This window comes from Rhincodon typus, chromosome 4 (genome assembly GCF_021869965.1).
Source record: "Rhincodon typus isolate 14 chromosome 4, sRhiTyp1.1, whole genome shotgun sequence".
Lineage (NCBI taxonomy): Eukaryota > Metazoa > Chordata > Chondrichthyes > Orectolobiformes > Rhincodontidae > Rhincodon > Rhincodon typus.
Genome location: NC_063335.1, coordinates 116,053,298 through 116,077,580, shown reverse-complemented (window position 1 = coordinate 116,077,580; position 24,283 = coordinate 116,053,298). Strand labels below are relative to the sequence as shown.

Here is a 24,283-nt window from a genome sequence, read left to right as displayed (position 1 = left end):
AACACCAGTATCAAGTCACACAATATATCCTAATGGAACTCAGTAAGTATGCAGCATTTGCATTGTAACAGTTACTCTTTAAACATACATATCGATAGATTCATAACTAAAATACAGATTGTAAATAAAATTCACTTTACCTCTCTTTAAATGATTCAGGAATAAAGTCATACTCCAATCTGCTGTCTGGTGAATCTCCAAACTGATAGGCACCATTGATTGATTTAGGTTGCCATGACAACATGCAGTCCTTTGGTTCTTGCCCTGTATTCTCCTTTGTTGAATGATCAGGAATAACCTTATGATTCTTTCCATTCTGTGACAGAGGAAACCTTCTATCAACATACATCGGTCATTGATGCTGTTTAGATTACATTATCCTGAGGAACAAGACTTTGCATACCTTGTTCATTTTAATTGTCTCTTGACCATTCCATTTTCTGCCTTCTTTCAACATGAGCATTTCTGGTGCTCTCTGTTGGGGACAGGTGTCCAGGTATACTCCAGTGTCCTCAGTTGAAAGTGCCAAATTTTCAACTCTGGGTGATTCATGGTCCCTAAAGGGAGAGATATGATTAGGATATCTGTTGTAGCCCCAGTCCATTTGGTTAGAGCAGCAATTTTAGCAAAGTATTCTGTCAAATCACCAATTCCAATTAATTTACCATGTTTTAATGGATTTTTAAGGTAAATGAATAAAATGAATGATGAGCTAAGACTTATATACTTTAATTGCAATTTTGCAGTGATCAATACTGTTTCAGAATAATTTCAGTCATAAGTAATATTTCCCACACCTAAGACTCTCTTTTTTTATTCACTTGTGGGATGAGGCCATCACTGGCTGGGCCAGCATTCATTGCCCGTCCCTAGTTGCCCCTTGAGAAGGTGGTGGTGAGCTGCCTTCTTGAATTGCTGCAGTCAGTACTGTAGGTAGACCTACAATGCCCTTAGGGAGGGAGTTCCAGGATTTTGTCCCGGCGACGATGTATTTCTAAGTCAGAGTAGCTTGGCTGGGAACTTGCAGGTGGTGTTCCCATATATTTGCTGCCTTTGTCTTTCTAGATTATTGCAGCCATGAATTTGGAAGGTGCTGTCAAAGGAGCCTTCAGAAATTTCCACAGTGCATCTTGTAGATAGTAGCAGCAGTGTGCACTGAGCGTCAGTGGTGGAGGGAGTAGATGCTTGTGGATGCGATGCCAATAAAGTGAGCTCCTTTGTCCTGGATGGTGTCAAGTTTCTTGAATGTTATTGGAGCTGCACCCATCCAGGCAAGTGGGGAGTAATCCATCACACTCCTGACTTGTGCCTTGTAGATGGGGAGTCAGGAGGTGAGTTAATTGGCTTTAATATTCCTAGCCTCTGACCTGCTCTTGTAGCCACTGTATTTGTATGGCGAGTCTGGTTGAGTTTCTGGTCAATGGCAATCCCCCACATGTTGATAGTGGTAAATTCTGTTTTGTTAATTCCATTGAATGTCAAGGGGCACTTGGATTGTCTCTTACTAGAGATGATCATTGCCTGGCATTTGTGTGGTATGAATGTTACTTGCCACTTGTCAACCTGAATATGAATATTGTTCAGATCCTGTTGCATTTGAACACGCACTGCTTCAGTACCTGAGCAGTCGCGAATAATGCTGAATATTGTGCAGTCATCAGTGAACATCAGGGACACTACCTTGAGAAATTCCTGCAGAGATGTTCTGGAACTGAGATGACTGATGCCCACCAACCATGACCATTTTCTTACGTGCCAAGTATGACTAACAAGCGGATACCTTCTCCCCAATTCCCACTGACTCCAGTTTTGAAAAAGCTCCTTTGTACCCTACTCACTCAAAAGCAGCCTTGGTGTCAAGGCCTGTCACTCTCACCTCACCTCTTGAATTCAGCTCTTTTGTCTGTGTTTGAACCAAGGCTATAATGAGGTCAGGAGCTTAGTGGCCCTGACAGAACCCAAACTCCGCATCACTAAGCAGGTGCTGCTTGATTGCACTATTGATGACACCTTCCATCACTACTGATGATCGAGAGTAGACTGACGGAACAGTAGATAATTAGCTGGTTTGGATTTGTCCTACTTTTTGTGTACAAGATATACCTGAGCAATTTTCCACATTGTCAGGTAGATACCAGTGTTGTAACTGTACTGGAAAAGCTTGGCTAGAAGAGAGGTAAGTTCTGGAGCACAAATACCATTGCCAGAATGTTGTCAGGGCTCATAACTTTGGAGTATCCAATGGTCTGCAACTGTTTCTTGATAACATGTGGAGTGAATCAAATTGACTGAAGATTGGCATTTGTGATGCTGGAGACCTCTGGAGTAGGCCAAGATGGATCGTTCACTTGGCACTTTTGGCTGAAAATGATTAAAAATGCTTCAGTCTTATCTTTTGCATTGATGTGTTGGGCTCCTCCATCACTGAGAAATGGGGATATTTGTGAAGTCTCCGCTTTTCGTTAGTTAACTTGATTGTCCACCCCCTTTCATGACTGGATGTGGCAGGAAAGCAGAGCTTATATCTGATCAATTTGCTATGGGATCGCTTAGCTCTATCTATTGCTTGCTGCTTATGATGTTTGGCATGTGAGTAGTCCTGTTTGGTAGCTTCACCAGGTTGACACTTCATTTTTAGGCATGCCTGGTGCTGCTCCTGGCATGCCCTCCTGCACTCTCCCATTAAACCAAGGTTGATCCCCTGGCTTGATGGTAATGGTTGAATGGGGAATATGCTGGACCATGAGGTTACAGATTGTGCTGAAGTACAATTCTGCTGCTGTTGATGGCTCACAGCATCTCATGGATGCCCAGTCTTGAGTCGCTGGTTACATTTGAAGTCTGTCCCATTTAGCACGGTGATAGTGCCACACAACATGATGTGGAGGGTACTCTTAATGTGAAGGCGGGACTTTGTCTCCACAAGGACTCTGTGGATGTCACTCTTACTGATACTGTCAGGGACAGATGCATGGTCAGTTGGCAGATTGGCAAGGATGACGTCAAGAATGTTTTACCCGATTGTTGGTTCCCTCACTACCTGCTGCAGACCCAGTCTAACAGCTATGTCCTTTAAGACCTGACCAGCTCGATCAGTTGTGCTGCTGCCAAGCCATTCTTGGTGGTGAACACTGAAATTGCCCAGCCAGAAAATATCTGCGCCCTTGCCACCCTTTGTGCTTCCTCCAAATGGGGTTCAACATGAAGGAGCACTGATTCAATATATGGTAATCACCAGGAGGTTTCCTTGTTATGCTGTTATGATGACCAGAGTCAATGTTGAGGAGTCCCAGGGCAACTCTCCCTGACTGTATACCACTGTGCTGCTACCTCTGCTAGGCCTGTCCTGGGACAGGACATATCCAGGGACAGGCTTCTACAATAGGATGACTCAAAAGAGGAGTAGCTTGTGTGGACTGGTTCTTAAATAACCATATATTTATGCATGTGCACTTGCATAAGCAAGTATTTGTGCCCTGAAAAGCAGTTGTGTTTGGTTCCCCTCCCACTCTGTGCATGGTGAAGGGTCAGCTTCTGGGTGGCAACAATGCTTAGCCAGATGCACATCTGGAATAGACAGAACTTACAGCACAGAAAAAGCCGTCGTGACCTATGTTGGTCTTTATGCTCCACACTAACCACCTGCCACTCTAATTCATCAAATTCAGTTTAACCTCCATCATGTATTTATCTGCTCCTTAAATGCATTAATGCTGTTCATTTAACAACTCTCTCTAGTAAAGATTTGAGTCAACAATAGTTGAAATTGTCACTGCCATTGTCACTGAACTGAATAAGAAAGAGACAGTAATTTTACCTTTGTAGAAAGACGTTGCTGATGCAGCCATCAAAATTCCTTGTGTCTTTGTCCCCACCCAGGTAAACCAAACTTTTTGTTCCAGGCTGACCCAATGTTATTTTTCCTGTCAGCCTCTCTAAATCGTCCACATTCAGATTGACACTGGATTTTATTGAAAACAAAAGGCAAAGTGGTAAACACCAAAAAGCAGATTCTCAAATAGTAAATATCAGAATAAAGATAATCAATATTTGTTTATATAATATATTACATTAAATGCAGCAGATTGGTTAGCTCAGTTGGCTGGATGGCTGATTTGCAATACAGACTGGTACCAACAGTGTGGGTTCAATTCCTGCACTGGTTGAGGTTATAATGAAGGACTCTCCTTCTCAGCCTTGCCCCTTTCCTGAAATGTGGTGACCTACCACCAGTCATTTCTCTCTAATGAGAGAGCAGCCTATTGTCTGGTAGAACTATGGCAACTTGCAAATGCAAATGGAGTATGGCAAATATGTATTGCCCAACTATGCAGTAGTCAGGAAGGACGTCCTTCGTAAAGGATGGTGCCTAATACTCCAGCTGAGGTCTAACTGTGATTTATAATTCTCAACTATAGTGCAACATATCTTATTGAATCATATTTGTACAATTGGATCAGATGTTTTTAAAACAACTTTATAGGGACTATTTCCTCTTCAATACCTTCTGTGTCCTGCATGGTTACAGATTATGGTTTAAGAATCTATCCTAATTTATTATTTCATTGCCAATCCCTAAGTGCCCTGGAACCAAATGGAATGGTCTAGCAAGTCAGTAGGCAGTTAAGAGTCATGATGTCATCTAGAGTCAAATATATACTCAAACAGGTAAGGGCAGCAGATTTCCTTTCCTAGTTAGTAATTAACGAACCAAATAGATTTTTCCTGACAATCAGTGGCAGTTTCATAGTCACCATTGAATGAGATGAGCTTTACATTCAAGATTTATGAATTGAATAACTGCTATGGTGGGGTTTGAATCTGTTTCTCTGGAGCATTAGCCTGGGCCTTTAGATTATTAGTCGAATGACATTACCGCAACATCACCCCCTAGTTTTTGTTCTATTAAAGAGTAAACATTAGACTTGATAAAATGTGAAGAAACTTACAGATTTCCTGTGTTCTGGACTGATACATAGTGGTTGGCACCATCATTGAAGGAGCTTTGAGACTGTAGGACGTTGCCCAGTAAACTGACCTTCATTTTACCATTTTCCAGGAAGACTTCAAAGTTATCCTGCAGAATTAAACATTTTTGTTTTACTTCCAGAATCAGAATTGAGCTGTTTGGTTAATATTCTACAGTGCAAACAAACGAGAAAACTTTCAGTAAAGATTTTCATAAAATGTCTCATTTAGGGACAGACTTTTATTTAATCTCTCCTCCACTATTCAAATTGGCAGGAAAATATTAGGCAGGGGTTTAAAATCTTGAAATTAAAAAGTCTACCAGAATGTTGATGATATAGTTATTGCAAGATGAATATAGTTAACAGATGAGGCTCCCATTAATAGAAGGCAAAAATCTACTTAAGGTGCAGCGATCACAACACCATGACACCATTGCCCTGCACAGTAGGGGTAAAGTGCATTAAAATCTGTATTTATTCTATTATTCAGGGGATGTGGGCATCACAGGCTGAACCCAGCATTTATTGCCCATTCCTAACTGCCCTTGAAAAGGTGGTGGTGAACTTCCTTCTTGAACCACAGCAATCCATTTGGTACAGGGACACCCAAAATGCCATTAGGGAGTCAGGGAGTTGTAGTGACACCGAAGAAATGGCAATATATTTCCAAGTCTGGATGGTGAATAGATCAGAAGGGAACTTACAGGTGATGTTGTATTCATGTATCTCCCATGTATCCCTTGACCACCTAGATGGAAGTGGTTGTGCGTTTTGAAGGTGCTGTCTGAAGAGCCTTTCTGCAGTGCATCTTATAGATAGTACTCACTTCTGCTACAGAGTGTCAGTGGTGGAGGGATTGGATGTTTGTGGATGTAGTGCCAGTCAAGTGGGCTGCTTTGTCCTGAATGGTGTCAAACTTCTTGAGTGTTGTTGGGGCTGCACTCATCCAGGCAAGTGGGGAGTATTCCATCACACTCCTGACTTGTGCCTTGTAGATAGTAGACAGATTTGGGGAGTCAGGAGATGAGTTACTTGTCGCAGTATTCCTAGTCTCTGATCTGCTTTTGTAGCCGCTGTGTTTATGTGATGAGTCCACTTGAGTTTCTGGTCAATGGTAACCCAAAGGATATGGGTAGTGAGGTTCCAGTGATGGTAACAACATTGAATGTCAAGGGACAGTGATTAGATTGTCTCTTACTTGAGATGATCATTGCCTAGCATTTGTGTGGCGCTAAATGCTACTTATCACTTATCACTGGATATTGTCCAAATCTTGTTAGGTTTGGAAATGGACTGCTTCAATATCTGAGGAGTCACAAATGGTGCTGAACATTGTGCAATCATTAATGAACATCCCTGCTTGTGACCTTATGATGGAGGGAGAGACATTGATGAAGCAGCTGAAGATGGCTGGGATACTACACTAAGGAACTCCGAAGAGATGTCCTGGAGCTGCATGGACTTACCTCCAAAACCACAGCCATCTTCCTTGAGCCAGGTATGACTCCACCCAATGGAGAGTTCTCATCTGATTCCCATTGACTCTAATTTTGTTCAGGCTCTTTGATGCCCCATTCAGTCAAATTAGGCCTTGACATCAAGGACAGTCACTCCCACATCGCGCTTGAGTTCATGCATTTTACTCTGTATTTTCAAGGGATTTTGTTCTGCTTTTCACTAATTAGGAACGGTTGTGCTTCAATGGGTCACATTCTTGACTCTGACTAGAAAAGTGATGGGTTCCAAGTCTGACTCCAGTGACTTGAATGGAAAAATGCAGTCTGATGCTCTCATGTCATTCTGATGGAGTGCTACGCTGTTATAGGTGTCATCTCTCAGATGCAAGTCTCCATCTGTCCTCATATCTAGAATGTCGGAGCAGGAATAGGCCATTGAAGACTTTGCCACCTTTTTTTCCTTTTTTCATTCACAGGATGAGGGCGTTGCTGGCCAGGCTAGCATTTATTGCCCATCCCTAATTGCCCAGAAGGCAGTTATGAGTCAACCAAATTGTTGTGGGTTTGGAGTCACATGTAGGCCAGACCAGGTAAGGATGGCAGTTTCCTTCCCTAAAGGACATTAGTGAACCAGATGGACTTATCCAAAAATGGGAAAATGCTACCACATAAACTACCCAATTCCAAGCAAACAATGTTTTCGAAGAAAATTTGAAGTCCTTTGATTACTGTAGGATAACAACAATTCGTTTGGTTTTAAAAATGAGGTAGATATACTAGAATGAGCTACTCAATAGATTTCTTACCTTTTCATATGAGAACAGGAGACTGTTCAACTGACTTGTTGCAAAACCAAATCCAATGTGGAAGTTTTGGGGGATGTTCAAATCAGATGCAGGAAGTCCCAATAACCCACTGCCATTAAAGTAGGCAGTACGGACCAGCTAATGAAAGGAATATTAGAAAACAGTGCATTATGCAACTATATGTATCCATAGAAACATACAACATAGAACAGTGTTTCCCATTGAGATGCCATTGTGAGACTTGAAAATTGGAGTGATCCCTCATTGAGAAGTGGCAGAGCAGGGTGTATATGGGTTGTGAGAGCACAGGCCGGTCAGACTTGTGATCCAAAATTTCAGTTCACAATCCCACTTGGGGTCTCAACGCCACTTTGGAAAGGTTGGACATAAAAGGGATCTATTTGAAAGATACAGGGTTGGCCATTTAGGGCTGGGATGAGGCCTAGACAGTGGTGAGCCTGAGGAATTCACCACCACAGAAAGCAGTCAAGGCCAAAACATTGAATGTTTTCAAGGAAGAGTTAGATATAGTTCTTAAGGCTAAAGGGATCAAAATGTATGGGTGGAAAGCAGGAACAGGATGATCAGCCATGTTCACATTAAATGGCGGAGCAGGCTCGAAGGGCCGAAACACCTATTCTTGCTTTTATTTTCTAGCTCAGTCCTACATTATTGTTCTCTAATCTGTGAACTGTCGCTCTGCATGTTAGGTTCTTTAGATAGCAGGAAGAGCCTCTTTGTGTTTGCCTCGTAAAGACCCCTTAGCATTTTTATGTTTCAATGAGATCATCCCATTGTTAAAAACTCTGTAGAGAATATAGGCTCAGCTTACTCAACCTCTTATTATAAGGAAATCTCTCATCTCAGTGACCTGGTATTAACAAAGTAATAGAAAGACCAGAGGTCTACACATTACAATCCATGTTTTTCCCATATTTCTCAATTTCTCAAATGTTTTAGTCTCGTGAGCCCACCAAGCCATTACTTCAATTAACCTTGCAGATATAACCATGTTAATGTACAAATAAATTAAGACCATCTCTGTAAAGAGCTGAATAGAATATGCAGTGATTAGTGAATAAAATAAATAGAGAAATAAGAAAATTAAGCAATTAATCTCAATATAGTTATAAACTCAACCCTTTTCTGATTAATTAGCTTAAGCAGAGATTGTGATTTCATATGGAAGTACTTATTTGTCACCATTACTAAAATAGATTATATGGAGTTTGCTGTGCACAATTTGATTGCCATTTTTCTGTACTGCAGCAGTATATCATTGTGAAAGGTTTTATATGAACTTAAGTCTTTCTTTAGTTTAAAAAAGTCTTCCACATGACAGGCTTCAAGAAAATTTGGTAACCAAAGTTATTAAGACCATAGGACTGCATGAAATAGGGCCAGGAGTAGGCTATTCGGCCCCTCAAGCCTACTCTGCCATTCAGGAGGATCATGGTTGATCTGACATACCTTGCATCTACTTTCCTGCCCTTTCCCTGTAACTCTTGATTTATCTACTGATGAAGAACATATTTGTCTCAGTCTTAAATACACAGAAGGACTTTGCACACCTCCCCACCCCCCAGCCACACTTCTCTGTGGCAAGGAGTTCTAAAGCCTCACAACCCTCTGAGAGAAGAAATTCCTCCTCATCTCAGTCTTAAATTCATGGCCCTTTATTCTGAGACTGTGCTTTCTGGTCCATGGGGGAAACATCCTCTCAGAATTTACCCTATTTACTATAAACAACTCCCGCTTGAAAACATTCAATGTTTTGGCCTTGACTGCTTTCTGTGGCAGTGCATTCTTCAGCCTCACCACTCTGTAGTATTTCTATAGAGATATTCATTATTATTGATTGCTTGTGGGAAATGTATATTAAAACTCACCAGGAGTGCTTGTGAGCAGCCTTTGCTAACACCAATAATAGGTTCATTGGACAGATCAATGTTCCTTTCATTAGCTTTCAGATTTTTCATACAGGCCCGCATTGATGTTTTTACAGGTATGTTCAATCTAGAATGAAAAAGTCAAAGAGAATTATATACATATTATGGGAGAGCAATAGATCACTTAGCCTCCCTGCTCCACATGAGCTTCCCTGATCCTTCGTCTCATCCAATCAGCACGTCCTCCTATAAAGGTAAAGTTGCCATAGTCCCAGAGGACTACTCTCTCACAAAAGAGAGAAAGAAGTGACCGCTGGTGGTTTTACCTCTCGGTCACCACATGTCAGGCGAGGGAAGAGGTTGAGGAGAGTCCTTCACGATAACCTCAGCTGGTTCAGGAATTGAACACACACTGTTGCTATCACTCTGTATTACAAACCAACCATCCAGTCAACTGAGCTCAATTCCATTTACCAAACTTTGTGTTATAACCTTCATTATCATCGCTCTCCAGATAGTTTTCTTCAGACGGAGCAAGGCTCGAAGAGAGAGTTTCCTAGCATGGTGGTTAGTTCAAGATGAAAGAGAGTGAAGGAGGAGAATTCTTGAAACAGAACAGAGGAGAGGCCACCCCAAATCCACCCTTCCCCAGAAATCAGCTTCATCCATTTGTTCACCCTCAGGGATCTTGTTAATCGTTTGTGGGCTGTGGGTATCGCTGGCTAGGCCTGCATTTATTGTCCATCTCCAATTGTCCCTTGATTTGAGTGGCTTTTTAGGACCCAGCCAACCACATTGCTGAGGGTTTGGAATCACATGTAAACCAGGATAAGGATAGTAGATTTCCTTCACTAATGGAACTCACGTGCTGAGAGAGTTAACCTGAGGTAAGCAATCAACCCTGCAGTTTGAGAGGGAGAAGCTGGAATCAGATGTAACGGGATTACAATTGACCAAAGACTTGAGGGAGAAACTGGCCAGAGTTGATTGGGAGGGGAGCCTAGCAGGAAGACAGTGGAGCCGCAATATTAGCATTCATTTCAAGATGGCCAGAATACGAGAGCAGGGATGTACTACTGACGCTGTATAAGGCTCTAGTCAGACCACAGTTGGAATATTGTGAGCTATTTGTGCTCCGTATCTAAGGGCAAATGTGCTGGCTTTGGAGGAGTCCACAAGAATTATCCCGGGGATGAAGGGTTTATCACATGAGGAGTGTTTGAAGACTCTGGGTTTGTACTCGATGGAGTTTAGAAGGATGAGGGAGGATCTGAATAAAACAGAGTACTGAGAGGCCTGAATAAAGTGGATGTGGAGAAGATGTTTTCACTAGAAGGAGAGACTAGGACCTGAGAGAGCAGCCTCAGAGTAAAGTAATGATCCTTTAGTACTGAAATGAGGAGGAATCTCTTCAGCCAGAGGGTGGTTAATCTGTGGAATTCATTGCCGCAGAAGGTGTGGAGGTCAAGCCATTGAGTGTCTTTAAGGCGGAGATAGATAGGTTCTTAATTAGCAAGGGATCAAGGGTTACTTGGAGAAGACAGGAGAATGGGGTTGAGAAACCTATCAGCCAAGACTGAATGTGGAGCAGCCTCATTAAATGGCCTAATTCTGCTCCTACATCTTACAGTTTTAACCTCTCAGAAGGCAGCCATCTATGAGATTATGTCAGTGCCAGTTCTCAGCAAAATCAATGCAATCCCATTTCCTTGTATTTTCCTTGTACTACAACTTAATTCTCACTTAATTATCAAATTTCTTTCTCAGGGCCTCTATTGAATTCTGCTGCATTAAAAAAAAACTTTTCCTCATGTCACCATTTGCTTCTTTTGTTGATGCCCTTAAATCTATGCATTCTGGTCCTTGAATCTTCCACTAATGGGAGTAGTTTCTCTCTACCCACTCAATCTAGACTGCTCAAGATTTCAAATATGTATAAGAAATTGACTTCCAACTTTTTCTCCTGCAAGGACAACAGCCCTGACTTCTGCAATCTATTCACACAACTGAAATTCCTCATCCCTGAAATTATTGTTGTGATTGTATTTGCATCCTCACAACCTTCCCAGGGCTGGTTTCCCAGCTTAACTCCAATTAAGGCTGAAACAGTGTTTTACACATATTTATAATAATTTCCATGCTTTTGTTCTGTATTATGGATAATTAGGAACACAGGATGTTGGAACAGTTAAGGCCTCCTCCACAAGAGGAAACAGCTTTTAATATCCATCCTGTCAAGTCCCCTCAGGATCTTGCGTGTTTAATCAGATCACCTGTCTTTCATCTCCAATGGATTATTGCCCCAGTCTGTCCACCTTCTCCTCATGTGATAACCTTTTGATCCCAGTAAGAAGTCACATCAATCTGCTTCTAATGTAATTACATACATTTTCAAATCAGAGCACCAAACCTGGACAGAGTCCTCCACATGCAGTCTCATCAGAGTCCTGTACAGCTGCAGTAAAATGTCCCTACGTGTATGTTCTAATCACCATGCAATTAATGACAATATTCCATGTGCATTTCATAAAGGCTAGGATCCCAAATAAATTGGAATTGACGATTTGTAGATGAAATGTCAATGGAATATTGGGCTGCCTTTGAAGAGGAGATAACTCATGTATGTTGAGGTGCATTCTTTGTGCCTGTTTTTACAACAGCAAGAAATGATGTGGATATTGCTGAGGAGGGCATAAAGTATTGGTAGTGATAAACATAGGGAGAGGGGAAGCATTAATAGGATTAGCAGCCCTGAAAGCAGGTAAATCACCAGGGCCATATGAAATGTATCCCATGCTGTTAAATGCAGGCTGGGGGAACTAACAGAAGGTCTGGCCATCATTTTCCAGTCCCCACTGGGCACAGGTATGGTGCTGGAGGATTGGTGTATTACCGAGAGAGTGGGACAATGGCAACTTTACTACCACTTTTGCAGTATATATTTTTTTAAAAACTCACTCATGAAACGTGGGCATTGCTGACTGGCCAGCATTTAGTGCCAGTTGCCCTTGACATGATGGTGGTGATAACTGCAGACCTGCATTACCCATTCTACAATTATATACCTCTTTGATCAAGCATTCAGAGACCTGTCCTAATATCTTACGTAGCTTGTTGTCAAATTCTGTCTGATAACATCTCTATGCAGCATCTTCGGACATTTCACAACTTTAGTGAGGTGTTATAGAAAGTTATAGCAAATTATTTATATTGTTGTTTTACACTACTCTGAAAGGGGGAATAAGCCAAGTTACCAGGTCAAACGGTGAACAGTTAAAGTCTGGGGAGAATCTGTTCATGTAAACTCCCTTAGGGCAGTGTTTCCAATGACTCCACTGACAATGTGCTGAAGTTGCAGCTACAGAATCTGAGAACACCACAGAAATTGAGGGGCTTATTTTTAATATAAAATTTCAAATTTATCTCATAATAAGGTGAATCTACTGCCTTGTAATAAAAGACATCTACAGGCAAAATTTGTTAAAAAGATTTTTTTTAACATTCATCCAGCTTCTTTATCTTTTTTAAAATAAAACACAGATCAACATACCCTTCCTTGATTTGTGATGGTATTCCTCCAAGGTAATAGTTAGGGAAATCCAACTCATTGAAAGTATTACGCTCATCCAGAACATGTGTAGTGTTGACAGTTACAACAGTACGTCCATCCTTTCTGACCATTATGAGTTTGATCTTAAAGTAATTGGAAATTGAAAAATATTGTAAGCATATATGATAGAATTAATATGAACTAAATATGACAAATTAAAATTGATTAGAACAGATTAAAATAGATGATGATAGAAAACCACAAATTGTTATTTTCTTTTCTCCTAAAGGAACACTGAAAACATTGACACTTCAGAAATAATATTTACCTTTGAAAATTTTTTTTTAGACTAAGGTTCTTTACTAGAATATTGTCAGGGAGCAGAATATCATGAAAATGTACTTTGCACCATCCAAACTATGGGCATGGTATTCAAGCAAGCTGTTCATTTGCAAGGAACATAAAACATTAATTATTACTTAAAAGAATTCAAGTTACATTAAAATTAAAAAGAACCTTGGTATACAGTTCTGATCTTCGTTGAATAAAAAGGTCATCAATGCACTGAAAAAAGTGCCAAAAATAATCCTATTGCTGAGCTAAGAGGTTTCAGCTATTGAGAATATGACTTAATTGTGATCTTTAAAATTGTGATCTTTAAAATTGTGAAGCTGCTTGATAGGATAGATGTGGTGAAGATGGTTATGAGTGACAGCAGAACTAGGGGTATAACCATTACACGGTCATGAAGAGTGCAAGAGGAATCTCTTTATAAATAATTGTTGGCAATATACAAGATAAGCATTGCGAAAAAAAGTAAAAATTCAAAGCTTTTTATCTTGCACCCATCAGAACTGAAATGTGAGATATCCAATTTTAGAAAGGAAAGAACAGGAACTGTTAACTGTCAATCTTAGCTAATTGCTTAAACTCAAACCAGGCAAGTCAAAGACATCTGAGACAACAAGGTGCAGAGCTGGATGAACACAGCAGGCCAAGCAGCATCATAGGAGTAAAAAGGCTGACGTTTCGGGCCTAGACCCTTCTGATGAAACAGCGAGGTTGATAATGGAAAACGATGTCAGAGGCACTGAACAGGTATTTTGTGCCTGTCTTCATTGCAGAAGATTTAGAAAACTTTCCAAAGATACTTGAGAATCAAGGAGTGAAAGGCAGGGAGGAGCCTAAAACAATTGTCACCACAGGGAAAAGGTACTGGGAGAATTGTTAGATCTCAAGGCTGACGATTCCCCAGGACCAGAGAGTCTGCATCTTAGAGTCTCAAAAGAAGTGGCTACAGAGATAGTAGTGGCATTTCTTATAACTGTTCAAAATTCCTTAGATTCTGGAAAGATCCAGAGCACTGAAAATAGAAAATATAACACCTTTATTCAAGAAAGGAGGGAGACGGAAATCAGGAAATTACATGCCAGGAGAGTGCTAGGACAAGGTGGTATTTGTTCTGATGACAGAGAGGTAGAGGAGGGGGAAGAGAAGTGAGCAGACAGTGAGGGAGTCCAGAGAGAGAAAGAGAAAAAAAGTTAGGTGGACAAAGTGATTAACCAAGAGATATTTTTTATGAAGAAAGGTTCGCAGGGAGGGTCTTTAATCATTGAGCTTAGTAGAATGAGAGTGGTTGAGATGGGCCTAAAACAAAGCATGTATTCTATACAGAATATCAGATAAATATTTTCATATTTTACTTATTTATAGCCAAACAGTATTCATTTTTATTTATACTGTGTAGTGCAAAAGAAATTGGTTAATAAAATCCACACTCAGAGAACAGAGAGATTTTAATTATCTACTATTTATACTGCACCCACTTGTTCACAATCTAAATAACAATAAAAATTACCGCAATCTCCTCGTTGGTGTTTAGTTGGACTGATGATTGGGCACTCTTGGGTGCATTGGATTTGAGGTGATATCTGAGCACCAACTTTCCATCTTCCACAGTTAGAACACAGCTTGAATCCTAAAACAAAGAATATATCTGATTACAACACTACTTAATTTAACTCAAAATTACATAAGGGTTTGCATAGGTGATCTAAATTTTGTTCAAAGGTTTTAAGGAGACTTATAAAGGAGTTGGACGAGTTGGAGAGCTTAGGGCCTAAGCAACTGAACGAATAGTCAACAACAGTGCCAACTGGAAGTGAATCCTTGATAAGGTTATAGTGATCTGCTTTGTTCAGTAAAATTGAATGGTTTGCCAGGCCTTTTCAGAGGACAGTCGAGAGTCAAACACTTTTCCTTTTTAATTTGTTTATGGGATGTGGGTATCATTGATTGGGCCATTGTCCATTGTTAAGTGCAGTGGAGAAGGTGGTGGTGAGCTGCCTTTGAGAACTGTCGTAGTCCATACGGTGTAAGGAGGGAAATCTAAGATTTTGACTGAAGCAACTGAAGACTGATGAAACGGAAATATATTTTAAAATCAGAATGGTGAGTTGCTTGGAAGGGAACTTGCAGGTGGTGATGTTCTCATGTATCTGGTGCCCTTGTTCTTCTAGGTATTAGTGGTTGGTAGTTTGGAAGGTGCGTTTGAATAAATGACTTTTCCCAATATCTTTGATGCTACCCAATTAGGAGTGTCAGTAAACTTATCCGTTCAAGGTTGTTGACGACTGCTGTCACCTCAGTGTGTGCGTGTCTTCAGCAATTGGACAAAGAGTGAAGTTGCAAAGGCACACTGGCAGATTATCTCCCACCCCTTCACTCCAGACACTGGGGTATGGTGTTGCGATGTTGCAGGAATCAACAAGGGAATTGGCATGGAGTGTGATAAATTTACAATATTACATGCAGAGTGATGGGACAAGTTGGACCCATGCACATGTCAGTGTACCTGCATCCAGACAGCAAAATAATTGGTGGTCAACATTGTGAACAAGACGGAAAAGAAAATGGTAAAATATTTTACCTTGCTCTCCAAATATAACAGCACTGCATTTTTACTTGAAATTCGAATTGTTTGTTCAATTGTTAATTTTTTTGAATAACCAGACAATTTAATTAATGCATATCCAGTTCCATCAAAATAAAAACCATCTCTTCCTGGTTCTTTAGTTGGCTTATATCTGTAAAAGATAGCAGTGTAGGTTAAGTCCAAGTTAATCATTACAGTCAAAATTATTGTTGCAACTAAACACTGAAAGCCTGATCTGAACTACCTGTGCCCAGTGGGGCAAGCAGAGACTAATTACTGAAACTGTACCCTGTTCCACTGGATTGGAGTCATACACTCACAGCCAAATTAATTGGCACATGTCAGGCAACAAGAAAGGATGTCTCCAACTGCTGGCAAGAACCTTGTGTAGCTCAGTATTCTTTCTCTGAATCAGAAAACTCCAGTGTCTGTAGATTCAAGTTACACTTCAGAGACCTAGCCACGCAATTTATGCAGACTTAATGATTACCATTACGGATGGAGTGCTACATTGTCAAAGGTGCCCTTTTTTGGATGAGTTATTAAACCAGGATCACCAATTCTAAGGGAACAGATAAAATTACAGGGAGTGGTGTTTGTGAGACCATAGACACATTGAGGTTTGGAGGGTGGATGGGCAGCTGAATGTTCTGCTGACAATGTGGGAACGAGCAAACGTGACAATGCATATACAGGCAAAAAAACCCATAGTTCAGGACAACTGTCCCAAATATGAGACAGTTCCATGAAGTCCTTGAAAGAAATGGAAGATTTCACATTAAAAAAAGTTTTAAACATTTTGTCCAAGGATGAACCATGCAGTGCTAGCTGTCCCATACCTTTCACATGGTCTGTCTTCAGTCGTATTGATGTTGAATGTTCGTTCAAAGTTGTATAAACTGATCAGTTTCTCATTCAAGACACCAAGTTCAATGCAACCCTTATACTTTGGATACCTTAAGGCAACCGGAGGCTGAATAAAAAACACTTACAATTAAAATAAGTTTGTATATCAAATGGATTTTATATGATCAGAGATACTTTACGTGACATTCCCTAGATGTTTACCTGATGGTGACATTAATTACTTAGAATTTACAGACTAGTCAGCCCAACTGGACAATGTTAATCTCCATTTGACCCGCCACCAACCCCATAACACCAAAATTGGTGGAAGGACATAATGAATATCTTATCACAATTTATTAGTTTTAATTAATTTAGTTTGATACAGTATATCAGTGGAAACTAAAACTTCCTAATATAAAAAAGTACAACAGATTCAATTTGAATGATCAGTTCAGAATATGAATTTGTATTGGAAGTATTTAATAAATTGAATAATTAAAATCTTTAATGAACGCTGGATAATCATGATGTGATGAGAATAAATACGGGTGGAAGTTTTTCTACAGTTGATTAAAGCTCTGATTAGGTTGTACCCGGAGAATTACAGTCAGTCTTGGATATCATGTCATCATTGATATATTGCCCTGCAAGCAGGTACATAACTAGTTTACCAGAATGAAAATGGAGATAACTCAAATGTTTGAATTATGAGGACTGGTTGCATTTACTAGTCTGGTATTCTCTTGAGCACAAAAGATTAAGCATTGATCTAATTGAGGTGTGGGTGATTAAAGAATTTGATAGGCTGTTTAGAGAGAAACACAAGAACACATAAGAACAGGAGAAAACCATTTAGCACATTCTTCCTGCTCTGCCATTCAATGTGTTTATAGCTGATCTTATGATTCAACTCACTTTCCCATTTATCCTTCAATTTCCTGACAGACCAAAAATCTGTCTGCCCTGGTTTTAAAAACAGACCTGTGGAATGGAGAATTCCAAAGAGTCACCACCCTCTGAGTGAAGAAATGTGTCATCTAAGTCCTAAAGCTTGGCTCCTTATCCTGAACCTTGTGTTTTAGATTCACCAGCCAAAAGAAACAGCCCCTCAGTGTGTGGCCTGTCAAGCTTGCATGTTTCAATGAGATTACTTCTCATTCTTATAAAGAATATAGACTAAATTTACTCAACTTCTCATCGTTAGTCAACCCTCTCTCTCATCTCAATGCAGTACACTTTTGCTGCTGTGCCTCTAATGCAAGTATATCCTTTCTTAAATATGGGGACCAAAACTTAGGCAGTGTCCTGAGTGCATTCTCCCTAAATTCCTATAGAATTGTAACAAGACTTCCTTATTCTATTTCCTCTGGAAGAGAGTCCAGAACAAGGCTGCACGTTCTTAAAATTAGAGCCAAGACTTTCAGGAGTGATGTCAAGAAATACTTCTTTACACAAATGACAACGGAAAACTGGAACTCTCATCCAAAAAAAATGTAGAAGCTGGAGTTGATTTCAGTTTTCAAAACTGAAGTTGATAGATTTTTGTTGCAGAATGATTATGGAATTAAGGTAGGTAGACAGAATTAAGACACAGATCAGTCATGATCAAATTGAATCAAACTGGCATGGACTCAAGTCACTGACATGAAGAAGATGCTTGCACGTGCACAAGTCTCTAAATTCATCATTGTCAAATAGGAGAGAGTCACAAATATGTCCAATAAACAATTCAGGAAAAGGTCTTTTACCCAAAGAATAAAGAACCTTCTATGAAATATGGCAGTTGAGGTGAAGCATAGAATTTTACAGTACAGAAGAGGTCTTTGATCCATTGAGTCTGTACCGTCAAAAATCTACTCTAAATCTACATTCGTCCCATTTTCCAGTACTTGGCTCATAGCCTTGGATGAGCCCATAGCGCTCATCCAAGTACTTTTTAAAGGTGTAAGGTTTTGCTGCCTCAATTACCCTCCCAGGCAGTGCATTCCAAATTCCCACCACGCTCTGGGTGAAATTTCTTTTTCTCAAATCCCCTCTAAACCTCCTGCCTTTTATCTTAAAAGTGTGCCCCCTTGTTATTGACTATTCAACTATAATAGAGCAGTTTAGGAGAAGCTGAATGTGCACTGAGAGAAAAAGAAGTGACATTTGTTGATGGGATGTGAAGAAATAAGGTGAGAGGAGCATAACACTGATACCGAGTGCATTGGTTGAATGGTTTGTTTTTTGCTGTACATCCTACACAGTTTAATGTAATTCTAAGCAATGGACCTAGAGATGTTCCATATTGCCTATCCTCAAATGAAGATTGTGTAGTAGTTGATGTGTTTTTACCACAAAGGTGGGGGGAAATCCTCCAACATAGAAGACTGTATTCTTTGGATCAAGATTAAGTAGCAAGCCATTTCCTTTTGCGGTTGCGTTAACTGGGACGCTGTTAACAAGTTTCCCTTCACTAGGACTGACTCGACTGTAGTGTAGGCTGCCATACTGTAGGATCCTGAAACACAAGAGCTTTCATAAAATACATAATCTCATATGAGGAGCTTACAAGCCTCCTATCGAGTCAACTGCACAAGTGACACCATTGCACTGGATATTATGGGTACATAAAACAGAGCCATCCAAACATTTTTCAGAGTAAGACACAAAAGGTACATATGACAGAGTCTCAAGAATCAAGTATAAAGTTTAAATCCATATTTCAATATATCTGCGTATTACTGAAACGTCATGATGCCAAACTGCTCAGGGTTGATGTCAGGAAGCACTTCTTCACACAAACGTTGGTGGGAATATGGAACTTCTATGGAGATCCTCAATTATAAATGTTAAATTTAGATTAGTAGATCGAGAATGGCACAATAGATTCCTTGGCTGAACTGCCTCCTCCTGTTCTGATATGTCCATTTCTGATTAATGTTTGGCACAAAGGTCCAGAGGATGTAGTAGAGTGCTTTACTGGATCAGTAATGCAAATGCCTAGACTAATGCTTTCGAGACATGGAATCAAATCTAACACACAGCAATTAATTGAAAAATCTGTCAATAAATACTAGTCTCATAAATAATGATCATTTCTGATCATAAAATAAATGTCTGGATTACTACCTAAGCAATGAGCAAATCAGTAATAAGATCGGAGTTGAACTCAAGACTCAAAGATGGGTGTGGTAAACAGGCACAAGTAGCAGGAACAAGGGGGCTGTACTATTCAGATGGACTTCATTTCAACTGCTCTGGGACAACTGTTCTGGTGAATCATGACTTTAGGGCTGTAGAGAGGCCTTTAAACTAAATAGTGGAGTAGGGTTCATATGAGGGGAGATTTAGGAGGTAATAAGAAAGGATAAGGCAATAATGCATTGTAGTAAAATGAGGAATGGCAGCTAGATAAGAAGAGATGCAGTATACAAAGAGATGCTCTTCAGAAGGTTGGTGTGGACTTGCCGGACCAAATGGCCTGTTTCCACACAGTAGCGATTTTGTGACAAACATAAAACAGAGCACCAGCAAATAGGATCAGAGTAGGGGAAAAAAAATGGTAAGAAGACAGAATTAAAGGCTTTTTATATGATTGTAAACAGTGGTCATAACAGGATGGATGAACTGTTAACACAAGTAGAAATAAATGGCAATGATATGATCACTATTACAGAGTTGTGGCTGGTTGGGAACTAAATATTCGAGGATATTTGACATTCTGAAAGAAGGGAAGAAAGAAAGAGGAGATAATTTGATTGGCATCCCTCTGTGAGAGAGGACAGGAACCTCAGAATCTTGGTGAAGTCAGGTGAGATATGATAGTCTATGAATAAAGGATGAGACCAATACTGTCATGAGATTTTGGCTTTGACAATTAAGATGTAGAATCAGTTTCGGTACAGGTAGGAAATAGCAAGAAAAATAAGTCACTGGTAGTTTGTATTTTGTAGCTTTAAGGCCCCAAAGTGCAGCTATGCTGTAGAACAGAGAGTAAGTAGATCAAGGGATAATGGAATCTTGTAAAATTTAATCATGAGCAATTTTAATATTGAAATCAAATTGAAAGCCCGAGTTCATAGAGTGTATTTACATTCTGAAATCGACAGTAAACTGCCTGCTTTTACCTGGTAATGTGCAATGAGATATTTCCTCCCCCACAACTTGGTCGACCTTTAACTGTTGTGGATTATTTGTGTCCTCCTCAAAACTTGTTTTCATACCTGTTTGTATCTTCAGCGAATTTCATTTTGTATCACAGCTTACTGTATGTCTTTTAGAGATCAATGTTGATACCCCTTTATCCACCTTGTACTTCTAATAAGATTTTCCTTTCACAAAACCACATTGATTCTGTTTGACTGTATTATGATTTTCTAAATATCTAAATATTGGATCCGAGCAATTTCATAATGACATTTTTAAACTAACTAGTCTATCGTTTTCTGCTTTCTGTTACTCCTTTCTTAAATAGTGGCTTTATACCTGAGGTTTCTTCCAAACCTTTTGGACTCTTGAAGAACTAAGGAATTTAAACTTGCTGAACAGGTCGGGTATCCTTTATCCACATGTCCAAAAAGACCTAAACACCAAAGGTTTTGTTGAACGTGGACCAGAATGGATCTGATGAAACCTGTAAACATTCAGAGTTTGGGTGCTTTGGGAAAAAACTTCGCATGGCCCAAACAGATCTAAAAGTGAAGTTTTTTTTCTCCAAAGAACCAAACTCAGCATGTCTACAGTTCTGTTTGGGTCCATTCGGGCAACATGAAAGTTTTTCCTAGAGGGCTGGAACGGACCTTACTAGTAAGTGTAGCAACAAATGGAGACAAAGAATACTAAATGCAGATACCATCAGGTTTTGGATAAAGATATTGTGAAGCCATTCCCCAACAAACTAGGGTATGTTGAGTTCAAGAGTTAAATGAATATTTTGCTTTTGGTTATGAGATGATCATTAAAAGATCTTACATGGTAAAGTGAGTACATCCAAAAACCGAAAATTTCCTTCGTCCAAAAACCCTGAAGTTCTGAGGTTTTCAGGTGAAGGTTTCCTGACCTCTGCCTGCATGCCAACTTTGTGATTCATGTACCATGACACCCAGATTTCTCGATATCTTAGAGTTCTGGAGTTTCTCTCTATTTTCTTGCTAAAATTGACAAGTTCACATTTTCCAAAATTACACTCCATTTGTATCCACTCACTTACTGACCTATACGCCTTAACAGGCTCTTTTATGTCCTGTCACAATTTATTCACCTATTTGCTATTAACATTGAGTCATTAGCAAAGTTAACAACTGTACATTCTGTCCCTTCATCCAAGTCATCGATATAGATTATATTCTTTTGTCATTTGGGCAAAAGAAATGAAGTATGAATATATACTTCGATGCAGGTGTTTTCACAAAATGCATGTAATAAAAGAAAAAATTACAACAAACAGTAATTTTGCAAAATTTGAAAGAATTAAATCTAGCTTTACCTTTCAAATTTGATATTGTCGAAGTTTTTATCATTGACGGTTTTTTCAGAGGTTATTTTCTCTTCATTTTTTTCTAGTTTATAGACAGTTATAAGTTTCTCACCCTCCAATGCCATGCCCATGTAATCTTTGGATGTCTGGTATGAAAAATAAACAACTGGCACAAAATATTCGACAACATACTTAAAGTGTTGCTTTCTTGTAATTTTGCTATATTCCCAATGTCCGTGCGAAGAAAAATACTTACATCTTTGTTACCCAGATACAAAACAAACATGTTTGAGGAATCCTGCCTCTTACGCCTCCCAGCATCTCCTCGGGGTGGTAGGACTTCTGGCCGTTTGAGGTATAACAGTAAAGATGTGTAAGATTTTAAGTGATCGAGATTATCAGGAAGACGTACTTCAACACCAGAATCACCGTTGAATTTCATTGCCACATTTATCTATAACCAGACAGGAGAAATGGAAAAGTCTTAGAAAACTATTCAATATAAAAGGAAGTACATAACATTTCTGCAATACATTTCACAACCTCAGAAAGTCCAAGGTGTTTCATAGCCAAAGTATATTTGAAATGTACTCATTGTTGTGGCAAAAGGCATTGCTGATTTTCCCCACAAGGTCACAAAAGCAGCAATATGATAATAACAGGGTAATATTTTTTAAAAAGTGATTTTGATAAAAAGAATAAATATTGAACTAGGGCACAGGGGACAACTCTTCTTCAGCATAAGTCAAGGCATTTAAAAAATGTCATCTGCGAGAGCACGGTCATAAAACCAAGGAAAGTAAAACATACAAATCAGCCTTGATCTATTGAATGACAGAATAGACTAAATAGACTAGATTACGCTAGAATAGACAGATATTCCATATGGTGGAGGTAAGAAATAAAAAGGGAAAGAACAGACTGTTAGGAATAGTCTATAGGCCCCCTAGCAGCAACTGTACGGTGGGGCAGAGAATGAATCAATAAATGTCGAGGGCATGTAACAAAGGCACTAAATTAATAATTGGTTACTTTAATCTTCACATAGATTGGGATAGTCAGATTGGCAAAGGAAGCCATGAGGAAAAATTCATAGTCTATGCGGGTCAGTTTCCTAGAATTATATGTTGTGGATCCAACCAGTGATCAGGCTATTTTGGATCTGGTCATATGTAATGACGCAGGTTTTATAAATGATGTCAGAATTAGAGGTCCCCTTGGAAAAAGTGACTACAATGGGGTAGAATTTAGCATTCAGTTTGTGATGGAGGAACTTGGGTCAGAAACAACCGTGCTTAGCTTAAATAATTACAAAGTAATGAGGACAAAGCAAGCTGGAGTGGATTGGGAATGGAGCTTAGCAGCAAAAACAATGAAGATCAGTGGCAGATATTTATGAAAATAGTTCAGGGCTTACGACAAAGCTATATTCTAGTGTGGAAGAATGATTCTAGGAAGGGGATAAGCCAACCATGGTTAACCACAGGAGTTAAGGATAGTATCAAATTGAAAGAAAAACATACAATCTGGCAAACGTTACTGGTAAGCCAGAGAATTGGAAAAGTTCTGCTTCTCCTTCACCTTAGGTCTTAGGGACTTCTTGAGCCAAATGGTCTCCTCTTGTTCCTATGTAGCTTTATTGTCGTTAGCTTCACATGTTAAGGTGTCTTTCATAATGCAGAAAATTCCAGTTTATGATTAATTTGTGAAATAATTGAAACGAATATCCAAAACATTGACTTTTAATCCATTTAATAACACAAACCTTATTAGCAGCTTCCCTGGCCTGATCAATAAGTTCCCTGATTCGGCCTATATTCTTGGAGATGTTATTGACAGGTTGTATTTGGCTTAAATCCTTTAGCTTCTTCACAAGGCCTGGTAGGGTATTGGTCAAATTTTTTACTGTGTGAGAGAACAAATATTAAATTTCAATGGTTACTTCAAACATTTGTTAGTCTAGCTACTGAAAATACCACCACATCAGTATTCAGAATGATAAAGAATTATCACATTCCCTTCTGCTCTTTCTTGGTAGCTCTACAAATTACGCTCTTTAAAACATTTATTCAATTCCCTTTGAAAGTTAGAATTTACTTATAAAGCCCCTCAAGGCAGTGCATTGCAAACCGTAACAACCACACAAAGGTTTCTCCTTGACTCACCCTTGATTCATTTTGTTAATTATCACTAAGGAGTTTCCCCAGCTCAGGAATCTAGGATCCTTTTTATTAACAGGGTTGTAAATCTTTGGTCCTCTCCCTAAGAGGATTGTGGATGCTCTATTGTTGAGTATATCTGAGGCAGATTTATGATTTCTAGGGGAATCAAGGGATATAGACAATGAGTGGGAACATTGATTTGAGGCA

General features: G+C 39.5%; 1 protein-coding gene across 1 annotated transcript in view; it reads right to left on the bottom strand.

Moving 5' to 3' along the window:
* LOC109928639 (laminin subunit alpha-3-like) overlaps positions 1–24,283 on the bottom strand; it is a 306,680-nt gene that overhangs the window by 26,611 nt on the left and 255,786 nt on the right. Inside the window, exons 57-70 of the mRNA XM_048596214.1 lie at positions 23,680–23,819; positions 22,171–22,368; positions 21,924–22,060; positions 18,791–18,956; positions 16,447–16,580; positions 15,602–15,758; positions 14,531–14,650; positions 12,673–12,815; positions 9,123–9,249; positions 7,234–7,371; positions 4,950–5,077; positions 3,818–3,961; positions 404–557; positions 141–316 (exon numbers count right to left, since the gene is read on the bottom strand). Of these exons, the coding sequence (XP_048452171.1) occupies positions 141–316; positions 404–557; positions 3,818–3,961; positions 4,950–5,077; positions 7,234–7,371; positions 9,123–9,249; positions 12,673–12,815; positions 14,531–14,650; positions 15,602–15,758; positions 16,447–16,580; positions 18,791–18,956; positions 21,924–22,060; positions 22,171–22,368; positions 23,680–23,819 (2,062 nt within the window). The remainder of the gene's footprint in view (positions 1–140; positions 317–403; positions 558–3,817; positions 3,962–4,949; positions 5,078–7,233; positions 7,372–9,122; positions 9,250–12,672; positions 12,816–14,530; positions 14,651–15,601; positions 15,759–16,446; positions 16,581–18,790; positions 18,957–21,923; positions 22,061–22,170; positions 22,369–23,679; positions 23,820–24,283) is intronic.